The sequence below is a fragment of the Leuresthes tenuis genome, unplaced genomic scaffold (genome assembly GCF_036924035.1).
Source record: "Leuresthes tenuis unplaced genomic scaffold, fLeuTen1.0.hap1 SCAF_2, whole genome shotgun sequence".
In the NCBI taxonomy this organism is placed as follows: domain Eukaryota; kingdom Metazoa; phylum Chordata; class Actinopteri; order Atheriniformes; family Atherinopsidae; genus Leuresthes; species Leuresthes tenuis.
Window position 1 is genome coordinate 26,540,960 of NW_027325356.1, and position 13,471 is coordinate 26,554,430.

Consider the following 13,471-nt stretch of genomic DNA (forward strand, 5'->3'; position numbering starts at 1 on the left):
CACAAGTCCTCAAAGAGATGCTAAACCCCACTTCAGCAACACTTCATAATTTCACGAACTTTGTCGTAATCTCTGAAAGTGTTAGGTGTAATTGTTATGCTGTATGAATTACCGATTTGAATGCTCATTAAGATGGAGAACATATTGAAAGAAAGGTCTTTAATTAGTTGTGGTTTAAGCCAAATAGTGAACTGAATATGGCCTAGTCTGAATTTTGAATTACAGAAAAACAGAAATAAGCCTACATTACGTTTTAGATAATGATTGACTGTGAAATCGTTTTGTCCTTTTAATGGCAAAATTAATTATATCAATCTCTCTGTTTTTTTCTTCTGTCCCAGGTCTCAGCTGGCCATCAACCATGGAGAAATTCTCACCAAGATCATTAAAAGATCTCATTAGTGTGGTTGATAGCATGGAACCTTCCTCTTGGCCACTTCATATTTTACCCACATCTTTATTCAAGAAGGTTTTCTACAACATTGAGTCATATGTTAAAAATAACTGTTCACTGATTTTTGGCTGTCTCCCCCAATAGTTTACACAAGCTGTTATTCACCCTCTTTCTAAAAAACTATTTCTGATCCCTCTCTTCCTCAGAATTTTAGACCAATTTCTAATTTGTCTATCTTAAGAATTTTTAGAAGTCGTTTCAGTCTTGGTTTCGTCACCTGCACTCTGCTGAAACTGCTCCTCTTACAGTTTCTAATGAAGAGAAACAGAATATGCTGTTCTTGTACTTTTGGATTTAACAGCAGCAATTGACACAATTCATCGTAGTATTTTAATTGACAGGTTAAGGACATGGGTGGTTATCTCTGAATCAGCCCATGGCTAGTTTTCTTTTCAAAAAGAACTTTCTAGGTTGCTGCTGATAGCTTTGTGTCCTCAGCTGCCACTTTTTCCTGAGGTGTGCCCCAAGGTTTTGTTTTGGGACCTGTTTTGTTTGCATTCCATTTACTATTTGGACACATCTTGGGCACCTTTAAAGGGGTCTCCTAGCATTGCTACGCTGATAATATCTAATTGTATATTTCCGTTTCTCCTCTTAATGTTGCAAACATATCTATAATTTAAGACTGTATTGATGCTAAGCTGTGGTTCCTAACCTTTTTTCCTTGAAAATCCCCCTAACACAGGGATGTCCAACGTCAGTCCTCGAGGGCTGCTGTCCTGCAGGTTTCTGATTTTTCCCTGCTTCAATACACCTGATTCAGAACGAAAGTTCTGCACAAGCCTGCTAATGATGCATTGATCTGAATTAGGTCCCTGAATCAGGGAAACATCTAAAACCTGCAGGACAGCGGCCCTTGAGCAGTGGATGTGGACATCCCTGCCCTAACACAACTGCCCAAAAGCTGTGAGGTCATCTGCACTGTGTTGCACAGACATGTTTCATTGATGAAGTGGTGCGCAAAAATCAAAGTTACCAGAATAGATATGAACTACTCCACTATCGTAGCTCCACTAGCTCGCTGACCTCACTAAAACTGCACAGCACATGGATGAAAATTGACTGGATGCATAAGTCACTGAGATGTGGCCTACTAAGTAGCTTTTTATTTTTGACTAAGGATACATGCTTTAAATATTGTTGTATGGCAGATTTTGATGTTCAAGTCAGTAGGTTATTATGATTTTATTTAATAAGTGTCTATTCAATTTTTACAACCAACCAGGCTCTGTGCAGTCATAACCCCATGGACCCCGAGTTGGGAACCACTGCCATTAAGAATTGGATGGCTCATAATTGTTTAATTTAATACTGGGAAAACATAAATTCTTGTTTGTCCCCCTAGCAACTTTGTTCCCACTGTAATAAATATCATCATTGGTTCAATCAAAAGTCAGAAATATAGGCGTTACATTTGACTAGACTCTTAATTTTAATAATCATATTAACAGTCTTGTGCAATCCTGAACAGTGTCCATATTGGAATTAGAAATTATTATTTGTGCCTTTGTTTCCTCACAATTGGTCTATTGTAATTCACTGTACACTGGCTTACTGAGGTAAGTCATCTTTGGATCACTTACAAATGGCCCAAAATGCAGCTGTGAGGTCACTTACAAAGTCATTTTGTTGTCTTTTCAATAGCGTCCCATAAACTTTATACTTCAGTTTAAGATCTTGGTGATAATTTTCAGAGTTCTCCAAGGTCAAATGCCCATTTATATTTGCAAACCTTTGCATCCCTATTGAAGGTCATTGAGGTCCTCTGACCTGTTGGTGGTTCCTCGCTTTGGACTGAAAACTGAAGGAGACTGTATGTCTGAGGTTGCGGCTCCTAAACTATTAAATGGACAACCATGATATTTGAGATCTGTGAACTCTATTGAAACTTTTAAAGAGCAGCTCAAAACCTATTTGTCCAGGTGTGCTTTTAATTAGTGGATATTGCTGTTGTATTAAATATTTGTATTTTTGTTGTCATTGTTGTTGTGAAGCACTTTGTGATCATTATCGAGAAAGGTGCTATATAAATAAACTGAAGTTATTTTCTACTTACATGATATTGCTTGACAAACGTTGTTTCAACATTTATTCAGTCAAAATGTAGCTTGTTAGACTGACATTTTAGATGACAGATGAATATTAATAGAGTGTCAGTTTGGTTTACTTTCAGATAAAGATTCAATATTCCTGGTTGATGATGCGTCAGTATTGATTCAGTTAGACTTAGCTGTCTGGGTTATTTTCCTTCACATTACAAAAATGCGATATGACTAAGAAGTGTAGGCTGTATAAAAATAAAAATGAGATACAAAAGCGTACATACAAAATTACCCCAAAGAGACTAAGAATATCCTCAAACTGACGCATAAATGATGACAATTAAATCCAAGCAATCACAAAGATCAATAAACAAGCATGAAGACATGTAATGACACACAAGTTTTAAGAAAAATGAACAAATCGCACAAAAAATTATCACAGAGTGAATGAAAATGGAAAGGGACATGAGGTGAAAATTCTTCAATATACCTGGAGACTCACTAACAGAAAAAAATGGTTTGTTGTCCTGTTTTTTGAACATTTATTTAAAAAACTTTACATAGAAACTCTAAATTTACAGACACTGATATTGTTTGAAAATATAGAAACAAATTCTCACTTGGATTTCAGAGTGAAATGTCTGAAATGTTTTTGTCAAATCTAAAATCTAATTTTTTGAAGCTGCAAACTTTGTCTTCTAGGAGGAAACACTACAGGTCACAGTGGTTAAATTCATTATTATTTACTAGTTGTTCCACGAAAATACATACATTTAGCTTATGGCTACTCATTCTTCTTAACAGACTCTGAAAATCAATATGGCATCTGCAATATTTAATGTACAAGATAGTCTTACAACACAGAGCTGCGTAAGACAGAAGCTTAATACTGAATTTATATTATTGAACTAAAAAAGAAAGAAGCAAAACTGGTTCCCCAAAAGCTAATTAGCAAACTAGCGAAGCAACCTTGAACTCACAAATTATAATATATATCAACCACTTGTTTTGATGTGTGTCCAACTAAAACATATGGAGTCTTACAGTTAATCTGCCTCGTTTGTTGTTGTTCTAAGGAGTGGCCGTTTGGGTCAAAAGTTGATATCTAGCTTTTGTGTCTATTGTTAAGCACATGCTATCATTTAGGCATTGTGATCTCACCAAGCTTTACTGTAAATCATGTAAACAGTTGATATATTATCTTAACTGGACAACTTCATATCTGCTATTTTAAGTCATAGTTGGAAAGGAATGAGAACAAATATTTATACCCAAAAGGGAACAACGTTTATTATCAATACAATTAATGAACACATACTGACTGTACAGTGTTAAAACAAGAGAAAGTTCAAATAAAAATGTACATTTTCATGTTCCAACAACTAAATAGGTCAAATTAATCTTCAAATCAGTAAAAATTCTGTACATTTCTTTAATCCTACATCACCACCATTCAAAAAGACTGACATACACATGGAGGTTACATCTGCTGATGAGAACTAAGCGCAAAAATGTGATTCACTCTACACACAAAGCATTTTTACCATTTAACAAATCCGCTGCTGTCACGAAGACATCCAGGAGATGTGAAAGATAGTTTACCAGTATTTACAAAAGTGATTAAAACAAACAACAACAAAAAAAAAAGCTTTAACATGCGTGTTTTCATATTTATGTAGGTTTAAATAGTTAATGTAACAGTTGTGGCTTGTTTACTGGCCCTGAGTGCAATTTCTTCATCATGACATGCTTACTGCCTTATGGCTTTAGCACACATGATGATTTAACTGTGTTGCTACCCAATAAACATTATACTTTAAGTAACACAAAATTATCAGGCTTTATATCTAAGAACAGGTTTTATATCCCTGATCCATTCAGAACATTTTAATTACAATAACAAACCAGCAGAGGGGACTGATCTAGCATCTACTCAGCTGTCACAGTTAAAACTTGCATGGCTTTCCTCAATCAAGATATGTAGAAAAACAGACAATTTACAAGCGTCCTTAAAGGATTTCTTTTAACATCTATCATCTCAAATTTTCTCAGACTTTCAGTTTTTAAAAGAGAGCTTTTCACTTCACTTGTCAAAAATGTAATAAAGAGTTTGTGCATTATTCCTTTTAAAAGATCAAATGATGACCTTTAAAATTTTACCAGTAGCCAGGTAACAAGGCTAGTGAGTTGTGCATGTTCTCTGAAACAGAGATCACAGGGCGTTTCACAGCCGGAGGGCTCAGATGACGACGCTGGTGCCACTGCGAGAACTCTTGTCCTGAGAGAGACACACCAACTTTAGATTCACTTCACTAGTAGTTAGCATTGTGACAAGGACTATGTTTTTTAGAACCTGTATGTTTGTTGGAATGTTAGTGCTTAAGTTGTACTCGTATGCATTTGAATCTTCTAAAGCAGTGATTGTCTTACAGAGTAGCGTTCATTCCTCCGTGCTCCTGGTTTCTGCCCAGGCTCGTACTCTGTGTAGCTGGGAGGTTTGTCGGCCCACCCTTCACCTGCTCTCCTCCCTCCTCCTGATGCTCCTCCTCTCCTGCTGCTGACCTCATCATCTGAGCTCCAGGATCCTCCTCGGGAGCGTCTTGTTGCTGGAGGGGAGTAGTTTCCTCTGGACCTGCTGTCAAACAAGTCATCCCTGGAACGGGAGCGAGGGCGGTCCATGCCTGCTCGTGACCTGCTGCGACCTCTCCCGTCCAGCGATTCCTCGCTGTAGCTCCGGGGAATACCTCTAGATCTGGCTGGTGAGGGGTAACGCCTCCCTGGTGCTCCTCGCTCATCATGGCGACCGTAACCACTGCGGCTGCTCTCGCTGGAGCTTGGTGGGCGAGACTTAGGCGCCGGGGGTGGAATTCTTCCTCGTTGCTGCTCCCTTATTGGAGGAAGTGTAATGACGCGACGCTCTGTCGGACCATCATCAAGCGCGGAAATCATGCTGGGAGGGCCAGGGGAAAATGGGACATTAACGGGCATGTGCTGGGGAGGAGGTTGCATGTGGTGCATGTGGGGGGGTGGAGGTTGCATGTGGTGCATGTGGGGGGGTGGAGGTTGCATGTGGGAGGGTGGAGGTTGCATGTGGGAGGGTGGAGGTTGCATGTGGGAGGGTGGAGGTTGCTGGGATTAATGGGAAGAAGAGGCCACAAGAAATCAAATCAAAACCACTGCTGTGACGTGTAACCACATTCAAAGCTATGAGCTGTGCCCAAAATCCTAACTGCAGACATTACAATGCAAAGTCAATACAAATTAGTGGGGGGGCTTGGAATCTTTCTTAAGGACATATAGACATGTGAACGAGGAAGTTGGGAATGAAACTTCACTCCACTGTATCCCCTGAATAACTCGATTAAAAAAAAAAAAGTATGAAAATTATTCAAATGCATTTTAAGATAGAAACGTAATCGTCTCCCTTCACATTCTGCTGCCTGTAACTTAAATTCAAAACATCTCCACATGCTGGCTTACATTTTAAAAAGGAAATCTCCAAGATACGTAGTATTCATTCAGTGTCTTCCGACCTTCGATTCATTTGCGTGGGACAAGAGAGTTTGCACAATGGTGGTGGAGTAGAATGATCTGTGCGACTCCTCTGAAAAGCAAATTATATGCCTATAACATAACTATACTGTACAATTCCAGAGGGATTGCTGAGATTGCCCACTGTGTCCTAGTTGCTACCAAAAATATCACCCTGAGAACAAATTAAGCTGCCAATAAAAGTGACACCACAGTAAACACCTCAGCAGAGGCCTCCTCATATTAAGATTAATAAAATCAACAACAGCAGAAAGGGTTTACATGTAAACATTAAAAAATTATAATCTGACACTCCTGTGTTTACATAATAGGGCATGAGAACACACCTGTAGCAGAGGACTTGTCATATCCATTCCCTGCATCTGTCTCTCCAGGTAGTCCAACATCTGACTGTTATTTGCAGGGGTGTGAGCGCCCTGGACACTGTGAGCAGGCATGCTGTAGGCTGTAGACTGAGGGGGTGGAAGGGGCATACTCTTCCCTGAGGCAGATCCTAAAGAGCCAAAACAGAGTCAAGTTAGGTGATAAAAAGTCAGAGACACTCAGTGGATGGATACCAGAACACCTGAAGGTACCAGAGTGTAGTCAAACACAGGTTTGCTCTGCAAACCTTTTGTGGGTTATGTGTGTGTGTGTGTGTGTGTGTGTGTGTGTGTGTGTGTGTGTGTGTACCCGAGTAGAGCAGCGGGTTCATCTGGGTGGAGGCATGGCTCATCGGTGCATAAACTGGTTGCCCACCTAACCAGGGAGCCATGGCCCTCTGAGCATCCTTCATCATGCGATGCTGCATGACAGCTGAAAGATGAGAGAAATACATCCTTCAATATTCAAGGTTAACACAGAGTATGCAGGCTCTTTGTCCGATAAACCTCAAAATGTAAATTAAATTAATCCCTCAAATCATTTGCTTTTATTTTTTCCCCCAACCTTCCCAATGACTCTGAATGTGGTGCCTTTCTGCAGCTCATGTGGTTGTTGAAGCCTTAAAGCATATGTAGGCGCAATGTGCATCAGTCACCGATTTCTACCTTTTTCAGGGCAGCAGCATTGCTGCGGGCAGCAGGGACAGCGAACATAGCAGCAGCACTTCTGAGGGCAGCACTGGCAGCAGCAGATACCGAAGAGGATGATGAGGAGGAGGGCACCGATGACGATGAATAGCACTGTTAACCAATCTGAGAGAGGAGAGAGAAACATAGGTACTCAATGTGCTGTGCCCTAAGAAGTCAACGTCTTCCTCACAAAATTGCATTAGTTCTGATTTTACGGACACACCCACTGACTTTGTTCATGGAATCAAACAACACTGCGCAAATTTAGATGTAATAACATCAACAGAAGAAGCTGTGACTGAACATTTAATCAAATGTGTATTTTCTGTCTGCTTCTTACGGTAGACAATGAGCTTGATTTCTTTGTCTGAGTCTCCGGTGGTGTCTCCAGCTGCATCAACAGCGCAATAATACACTCCGTTGTCCCACCACATCACCTCATTGATCACCAAGTCTGCCTCTGTACAAATGCACACACACACACAGGTACATCAGTTGTAATGAGAAGATGTCCATATCAAATGATTTTAATTTGCTCTGTTAATCAACTTATCATAAAGCAAAGCTGTGAATACTCATATTATATAGTGAGCACTACCTGGAGCATTTTCTCACTTAATTAATTGTTTGGTGCATAAAAAGTGACAAACAATTAAAATTCTTCTGAAAGCAACCCAAAACATAACAACACATTTAATTATCTAAAGAACAAGTCAAAGGCCATCACAATATTCCAAATACTTAAGAAAATACAACCAGAATTTTGAGAGAAAAATATATTTCACAAAGTTAATTCTTATCAAAAGATTATTTCAGCTCCATTAACATTAAGCAAAACAATAAGGTGTAACTTGATGATAATTAGCTCTGTGCTCCTTATAATAAAAACTCATTTTGGCTAAACGTAGCGTGAGCTCACTGTTTTGGATGCTGATCTTGCGTTCCCGATATTCGGCTCCCAGTATCGCCTCGCTGCTTCCCCTCTTCTGGACCACAGTACGAACTGTCCGCTGACGGTCTGGGCAGTCGTTAGCTGGGTCCTGTCCCAGCTGCAGAGCAGACTGGTAAGCTGTAGAACAAGAGGTGATGTTTATTGTAGACAATAATCTTCACGACGGGCCTGAAGAACGACAGCGTCGGCCGATCCAGCACTTTGGTCCACACAGATACTTCTCAACAACTGCTGGATGGAATGAGCTGAAATTCTGAATAAATATTCAAGGCCACAAGGGGACTTGACTGACTCTCATTAACACTTTGTCCAGAACTTTGATTGAGATGATTAAAGATCTGCAGGACCAGAGACATTCTCACCAACTGCAGTTTATGGGAATTCCAAAAATGTTTGCATGCAAACTATGCATTATCCTTTATCAAAACACCGTCCCTCACTAACTGAACACCGATCTCATCTATGCAAATACACAGAGGTTTCTCAGCAGCTCCCTAAACTGTAAGTGTTTTATTTGTCTAATGCACAACAAATGTGAAGGGGAAATTAGTATGGTTACTGACTGAGCTCCCGGTGGAGCTTTTCTCTTGAGTATCAGTGTTTAATCTATATATTTTTATGCAATATAATGACCCCTCTTAATTCTCAATAATTAAAATAATCCAGGCGAATAAAAAGAAAATTTTCACTCAAGCACGGAAGATGTCTTTTCCTCAGCAATTCATGCTTTTTTTCTGCGAGCTGCGTTTTATGCCATCAGGTAGTTTATGCCAAATCAAATCATGGAAAAATGGCTTAAAATGCTAATTAAACCAGGATGCCTGTGACCTTAAACATATCTGTGGGTCTCGTATTACCTGTAGAGTAGTACTCCAGCACAGGGTCCTTGCAGAAGGATTTGAATCGCCAAGTGACAAGAACATCTTGGAGGTTTGCAGAGGTGGTGTAATCACAGCGGAGTATCACTGAGGCAAACAGGGCTGTGCTGCGCTCCTGCTGAGGAACAATCACCTGAATACCAAGACACCCTGTGGAAAACAGCAACAGGTGGTTACACACAGTGTTTGTTAGAAAAAATTTATTCTTGAGGAAAAAAAGATGCTGGTAGTTTGGAGAAAAGGGCAATTTTCATCATTTAGCTCCAGGAAGCAGAAGAGTGAAACAATGCGTGTGTCAGCTTCTCTCAAACAAGGGGTTGATGTCAAAGTGGCAGAACCAGAAAAACAGGTGACACTGACAAAAGACAGGAAATGGCTTACTGTGAAACTGAGAATACCAACCAAACATTCGAACAGGGTTGTAAGGAGAACCGGCTGAGTGCAACTAAATTGGGTCATGTAGCAGTAGTTCTTTAAACAAAGCTGGAAAAATATTAAATGAATGCTGAGCTATAATTCAAACATATCGCAGAACCACAATCTGCCTGAGGGCAGCCCATCACTAAAGTAACCAACATTCAGAAAGTTCATTTGAAAATTATCTGAAACTCTGGGGGGGGGGGGGGGGGGGGGGTCTTTGCGCAATCACAGCAGATCTTAACTGTGTAAAAGCATATTTTTGGGAGGGGGGCAAACATAACCAAAGTTTGACCTGTTTATATTTTATAAACAAACGCTGGCACGTGACCGATACTCCAATATCATTCGTTTATCTCGAAATAAATGAAGAACTACAGTTTAATGAATCCATTCATCTAAAAAAAGAAAATACTCAACCTGCTCTGAAACATCATTCTGTCAATAAGCAAAGAATCGAAAATGACCTTTCAGAAGCGACAACAGGAGGAACGCGGCAGGTAGCCTCTCCATGACGACGACCATTAAACGCTGCAAAATGTCCTCCGGCTCCGCATAAAAAAAGAAAATAATCGGATGCCAAAAAAAATGATAAAACGAGGAAGAATCTAAGGGTAAAATATGCACAAAAGGGAGAGAGTATTAAAGTGGACCTGAACTCTGCTGGTCATTGTTTCATCCTGAGCGTCTGACGGAAGTCTTATCTCGCTGGCTGAGACTGAGCTCCTCTCTGACCACACCCCGAAACAGGTGAGTTCGTCCGTAACTGTGACGTAGCCAACACAGGTACACTGAATTCCCCCAACTCACAGCAACAACAACTATCAGGAAGCTCAGCTAACGCTGATATGATGTACACACCATTTGGTATAATTTATTTTCTTTTTTTATCAGGTTCGCTCTCAATTTCACATCATGACATCTTGGAGAGTCTCGCTTCCTCATGTTTTCTCCCAGACTGATGTCTTTTTTTTGTCAATACATATGATATAAACCAACAGAAACCGCAGTTTCAAGCTGATATCTGGAGTTTCACTTGTCGTTCAGGTGACCCTGAAGGGCTCTTACAAAACTCTGAATTCTGATGCTCTGTACTTGGTATTTAGAATACAGCGCCTTTGTGCCTGTCGAAGTAAACAACCCCATGTTTGTGTTTCTGAAGCATATACATGTAAAATGGTTCAAGGAAACAGACAGTGTTGAAAAGTATTTCTAACAAATTGTCCACAATTAAGGATGTCTTTTCTAACCGGTGTACTAGAAATCCGTTTTTTTATTTGTTCTTTTTTGGAAAACATGCAAAATGCTCCGTTGATTATGTTGTACATTTGGAATGATGTGTATGAAATATATCTGATAATACAGCAGAGGCAACATGTCATCCTCAGCTTCAGTCCTCAGTGGAATAAGAACAGATGAGCAATTAGGGAAAAACTTCCAGAACCGTCTTGCCGATTTGGCAACTTGTTTCTCATGATCTAAACATTTTTCCAGCTGTTGAATGATGTAAGCGACAACGCACCGTTTACGGTTATCCATCACTTTACAATTGTTTGTTTTCTCTAACATCTTTATAGGAAACATACGTGCTGTATATCAGGTGCCTTGCACCACCGCAATCCTATTTCTCCTCGTGTTTCTCCATCATACTCATTGATGCTTGTTGTATTTTATCTTTAAAATGCTCTCTTTCTCTTCGCTGGTGGTGCGCTGAGGAATTTGGCAGTGGTGACAATGACAAGGTTTACGTGGTTGCTCATTTCAAAGTGGCGCAACCAGTAAAACTGGGGCACGCACGCAGCCAACTGTGCTACTTGTGAGTCATCAACCAATCAAACAGTCAAGAGGTAGAATGAAAATTAATTAGTTTATTTTTCAGAGTCGCAAGTCCTCTGTGAGACCAGCTGTTTAATAAAGATAACTGTAAATAAACTGAAATTGTTACGGAAGAGACACTTTAGCAGGTTTTCAGATAGATAACCATTCAGTTTCCATTCATGAACCTCTTTATTTTTCACATCTTTTTGGATCACTCTCAGACAGAGCTGCTGGTTTGTTTGTTCTTTCGCAAAGCAGGTCACACTACTCAGACTATTTCCACACGAGGAGGAGGAGAGATCTCACACATTACACCATACAAAGGGGAGCAATGTCTTTAAAGAACCATGACAATTAATCTTATGCAAAAAGACTGAGGGAAGGTTTCTTTTCTATTTATTTATTCATTTATTTAAAACAATCTGGGTACTTTATTCGTTTTTAAAGGAAATATATACAGAACTTTGACATAAATGTTTGTGTGGTTTAATCATAACAACTTTGTATAAAAGAAAAAATGCAGGCCGAATAAAAAAGTGAGAATGGTTAGATCTGTAGCTCTGAACTAAAGCCACTAGATGTCATCCTAAAAGTTTTTTTTTTTTAAATTTTATCTGAGATGGAGCCTCATTATCCTGTCATTCCTTCATTTAAAAAAAAAAAAAACAGACTATTACTATTAATTCACGCCCTCCTTCGTAAACTTCTGGATCCATAAGAACGGCACTTCCTGTGTCTGCTGTATTTTGCGCTGAGGTCTTTTCCATGACCTTAAAATACGCCAGGGAGGCGTTATTTAAATGAGTTTCGTTGATTCCAGTTTTGTCACCAGTGCAAATTACTTGCGTCCCATTTTAAATTTTTTTTCAAAGATAAATGCCGTCCAAGTGAAGCACCTTTAAAAGAAAAAAACCTTTTCACGCTGTGGTGTTTGGTGATGTCATTTCCCCGCTGATGCCTCTGTGCAGATGGGAGCTGCTCGACAGCATTCCTGACATGACATCAGGAGTGAGCGGTCACTGCATTAACCGTTCCCTCCCATCGCAGATGATACTACAGAATCACGTCAGTAAAGGAACTCCTGTTGCATTATTCAGGTTTTGGGTTTTTCTGTAATTGTGGAAGTATTGAAATCTTTGACTGAGCTGCAAAGCGGAAGTCTTGTGTTCAAAAATTGTTCTTTAGATGACTCAAAAGGCTGCTATGATTACATTTAGTCACTGGATTATCGTAGATTTGAATGTGCAAGTAGTAACTTTAGTAACTTCTTATGTCTTCGTATGTGTTTTCATCTTCAAAGGAAGTAGAAACTAGTTTTCAAGCATTAACTATCATGAAAACATACTTAGCTGTAGCTCTGTAGCTCAAAACAGGCCAACAGCACACCTTCGGGTATTTACACAAAATGTTCCAGTGAAACCAGGGGGTCATATTTAGGTTTATTTGATGACAAGTTGTAAGGAAACACACAGTTGGTCTGAACGCCTTCCATCCTGCAACATAATAAAAACAAAATCATGCGGACAGAGCAGATATCTATGGCTGAGGCGGCAGAACTAATGAGAGTTTTGACACAGCTGTGCAGTCAAAATAAGCTGTCTGTGATCACAACAATGAACAAAGACATGAGTCATACTCAGCCACACATTGACTCCCTTACAGAAAAGTAAGGAGTCATCGTTCTCTAGCGAGCAAACGCGCGCGCGCGCGCGCACACAGACACAAAAAGCGTGGATGTCAGTACCAAACAGCAGAAATCACGATGAAGGCAACCAAACAAAGGGCTGCTGTGGGGCACTGCTGGAGAAATTAGTAACATGACTACTGCAAAAAGCTGCGGACAAGTGTGTGTTGCCGTGTGGAGCTATTGAGAGCACATGTTAGGATTAACTCTTGACTCAGCAGCAGCAAAGACTGGATTATAGTCACCCAAAAACACCTCGACTCATGAATACAGTCACACTCGAGTGCTTACACAAACACAAGCATTTAAAAGTTAACAATCCCATACAGCACCACACATAAATACACAGGTTTACACTCAAAATGTTCTCATATTTCACCACAAAGATCTTTCAAAGGCTCAATGCATTAATGTTTAGAACAAATGCAACATCACATCAGGTTATGGTCCCTTATGGAACACATCTGTTTTGCGCATGTTTTAACCATAAAACAGATTCAAACTCTTTTTTTTTAACTGGAAGACGAACTGAAATACTGGATAGAGGCAAGGTAACATTACTGCTTTAGAAGCTTCAACGCTGCAAATCCCAGAGCAAAAAACACGAGGTCATTTAGGAGAG

At 39.8% G+C, this 13,471-nt stretch overlaps 1 protein-coding gene and 1 long non-coding RNA gene across 3 annotated transcripts; one reads left to right on the forward strand and one right to left on the reverse strand.

Moving 5' to 3' along the window:
• Positions 1–4,584: 4,584 nt before the first annotated feature.
• On the reverse strand, positions 4,585–10,051 carry LOC140302089 (immunoglobulin-like domain-containing receptor 1). 2 transcript variants are annotated; one of them, XM_072380847.1, is made up of 10 exons: positions 9,815–10,051; positions 8,910–9,080; positions 8,020–8,169; positions 7,441–7,560; positions 7,077–7,223; positions 6,721–6,843; positions 6,375–6,541; positions 5,603–5,625; positions 4,927–5,569; positions 4,585–4,774 (listed from the first exon to the last, which is right to left on the reverse strand). In XM_072380847.1, the coding sequence occupies exons 1-10, from the start codon at positions 9,870–9,872 to the stop codon at positions 4,736–4,738; spliced, it is 1,641 nt and encodes a 546-aa protein (XP_072236948.1). In that variant the 5' UTR covers positions 9,873–10,051; the 3' UTR covers positions 4,585–4,735. The 2 variants fall into 2 exon arrangements, with proteins under 2 accessions (XP_072236948.1, XP_072236949.1); XM_072380848.1 differs by lacking the exon at positions 5,603–5,625 and having other exon boundaries at positions 4,927–5,538; positions 6,381–6,541.
• LOC140302092 (uncharacterized) lies at positions 5,475–5,663 on the forward strand. The gene is made up of 2 exons (XR_011914946.1): positions 5,475–5,558; positions 5,622–5,663. It is a non-coding gene; the product is annotated as an uncharacterized lncRNA (long non-coding RNA).
• Positions 10,052–13,471: the final 3,420 nt, after the last annotated feature.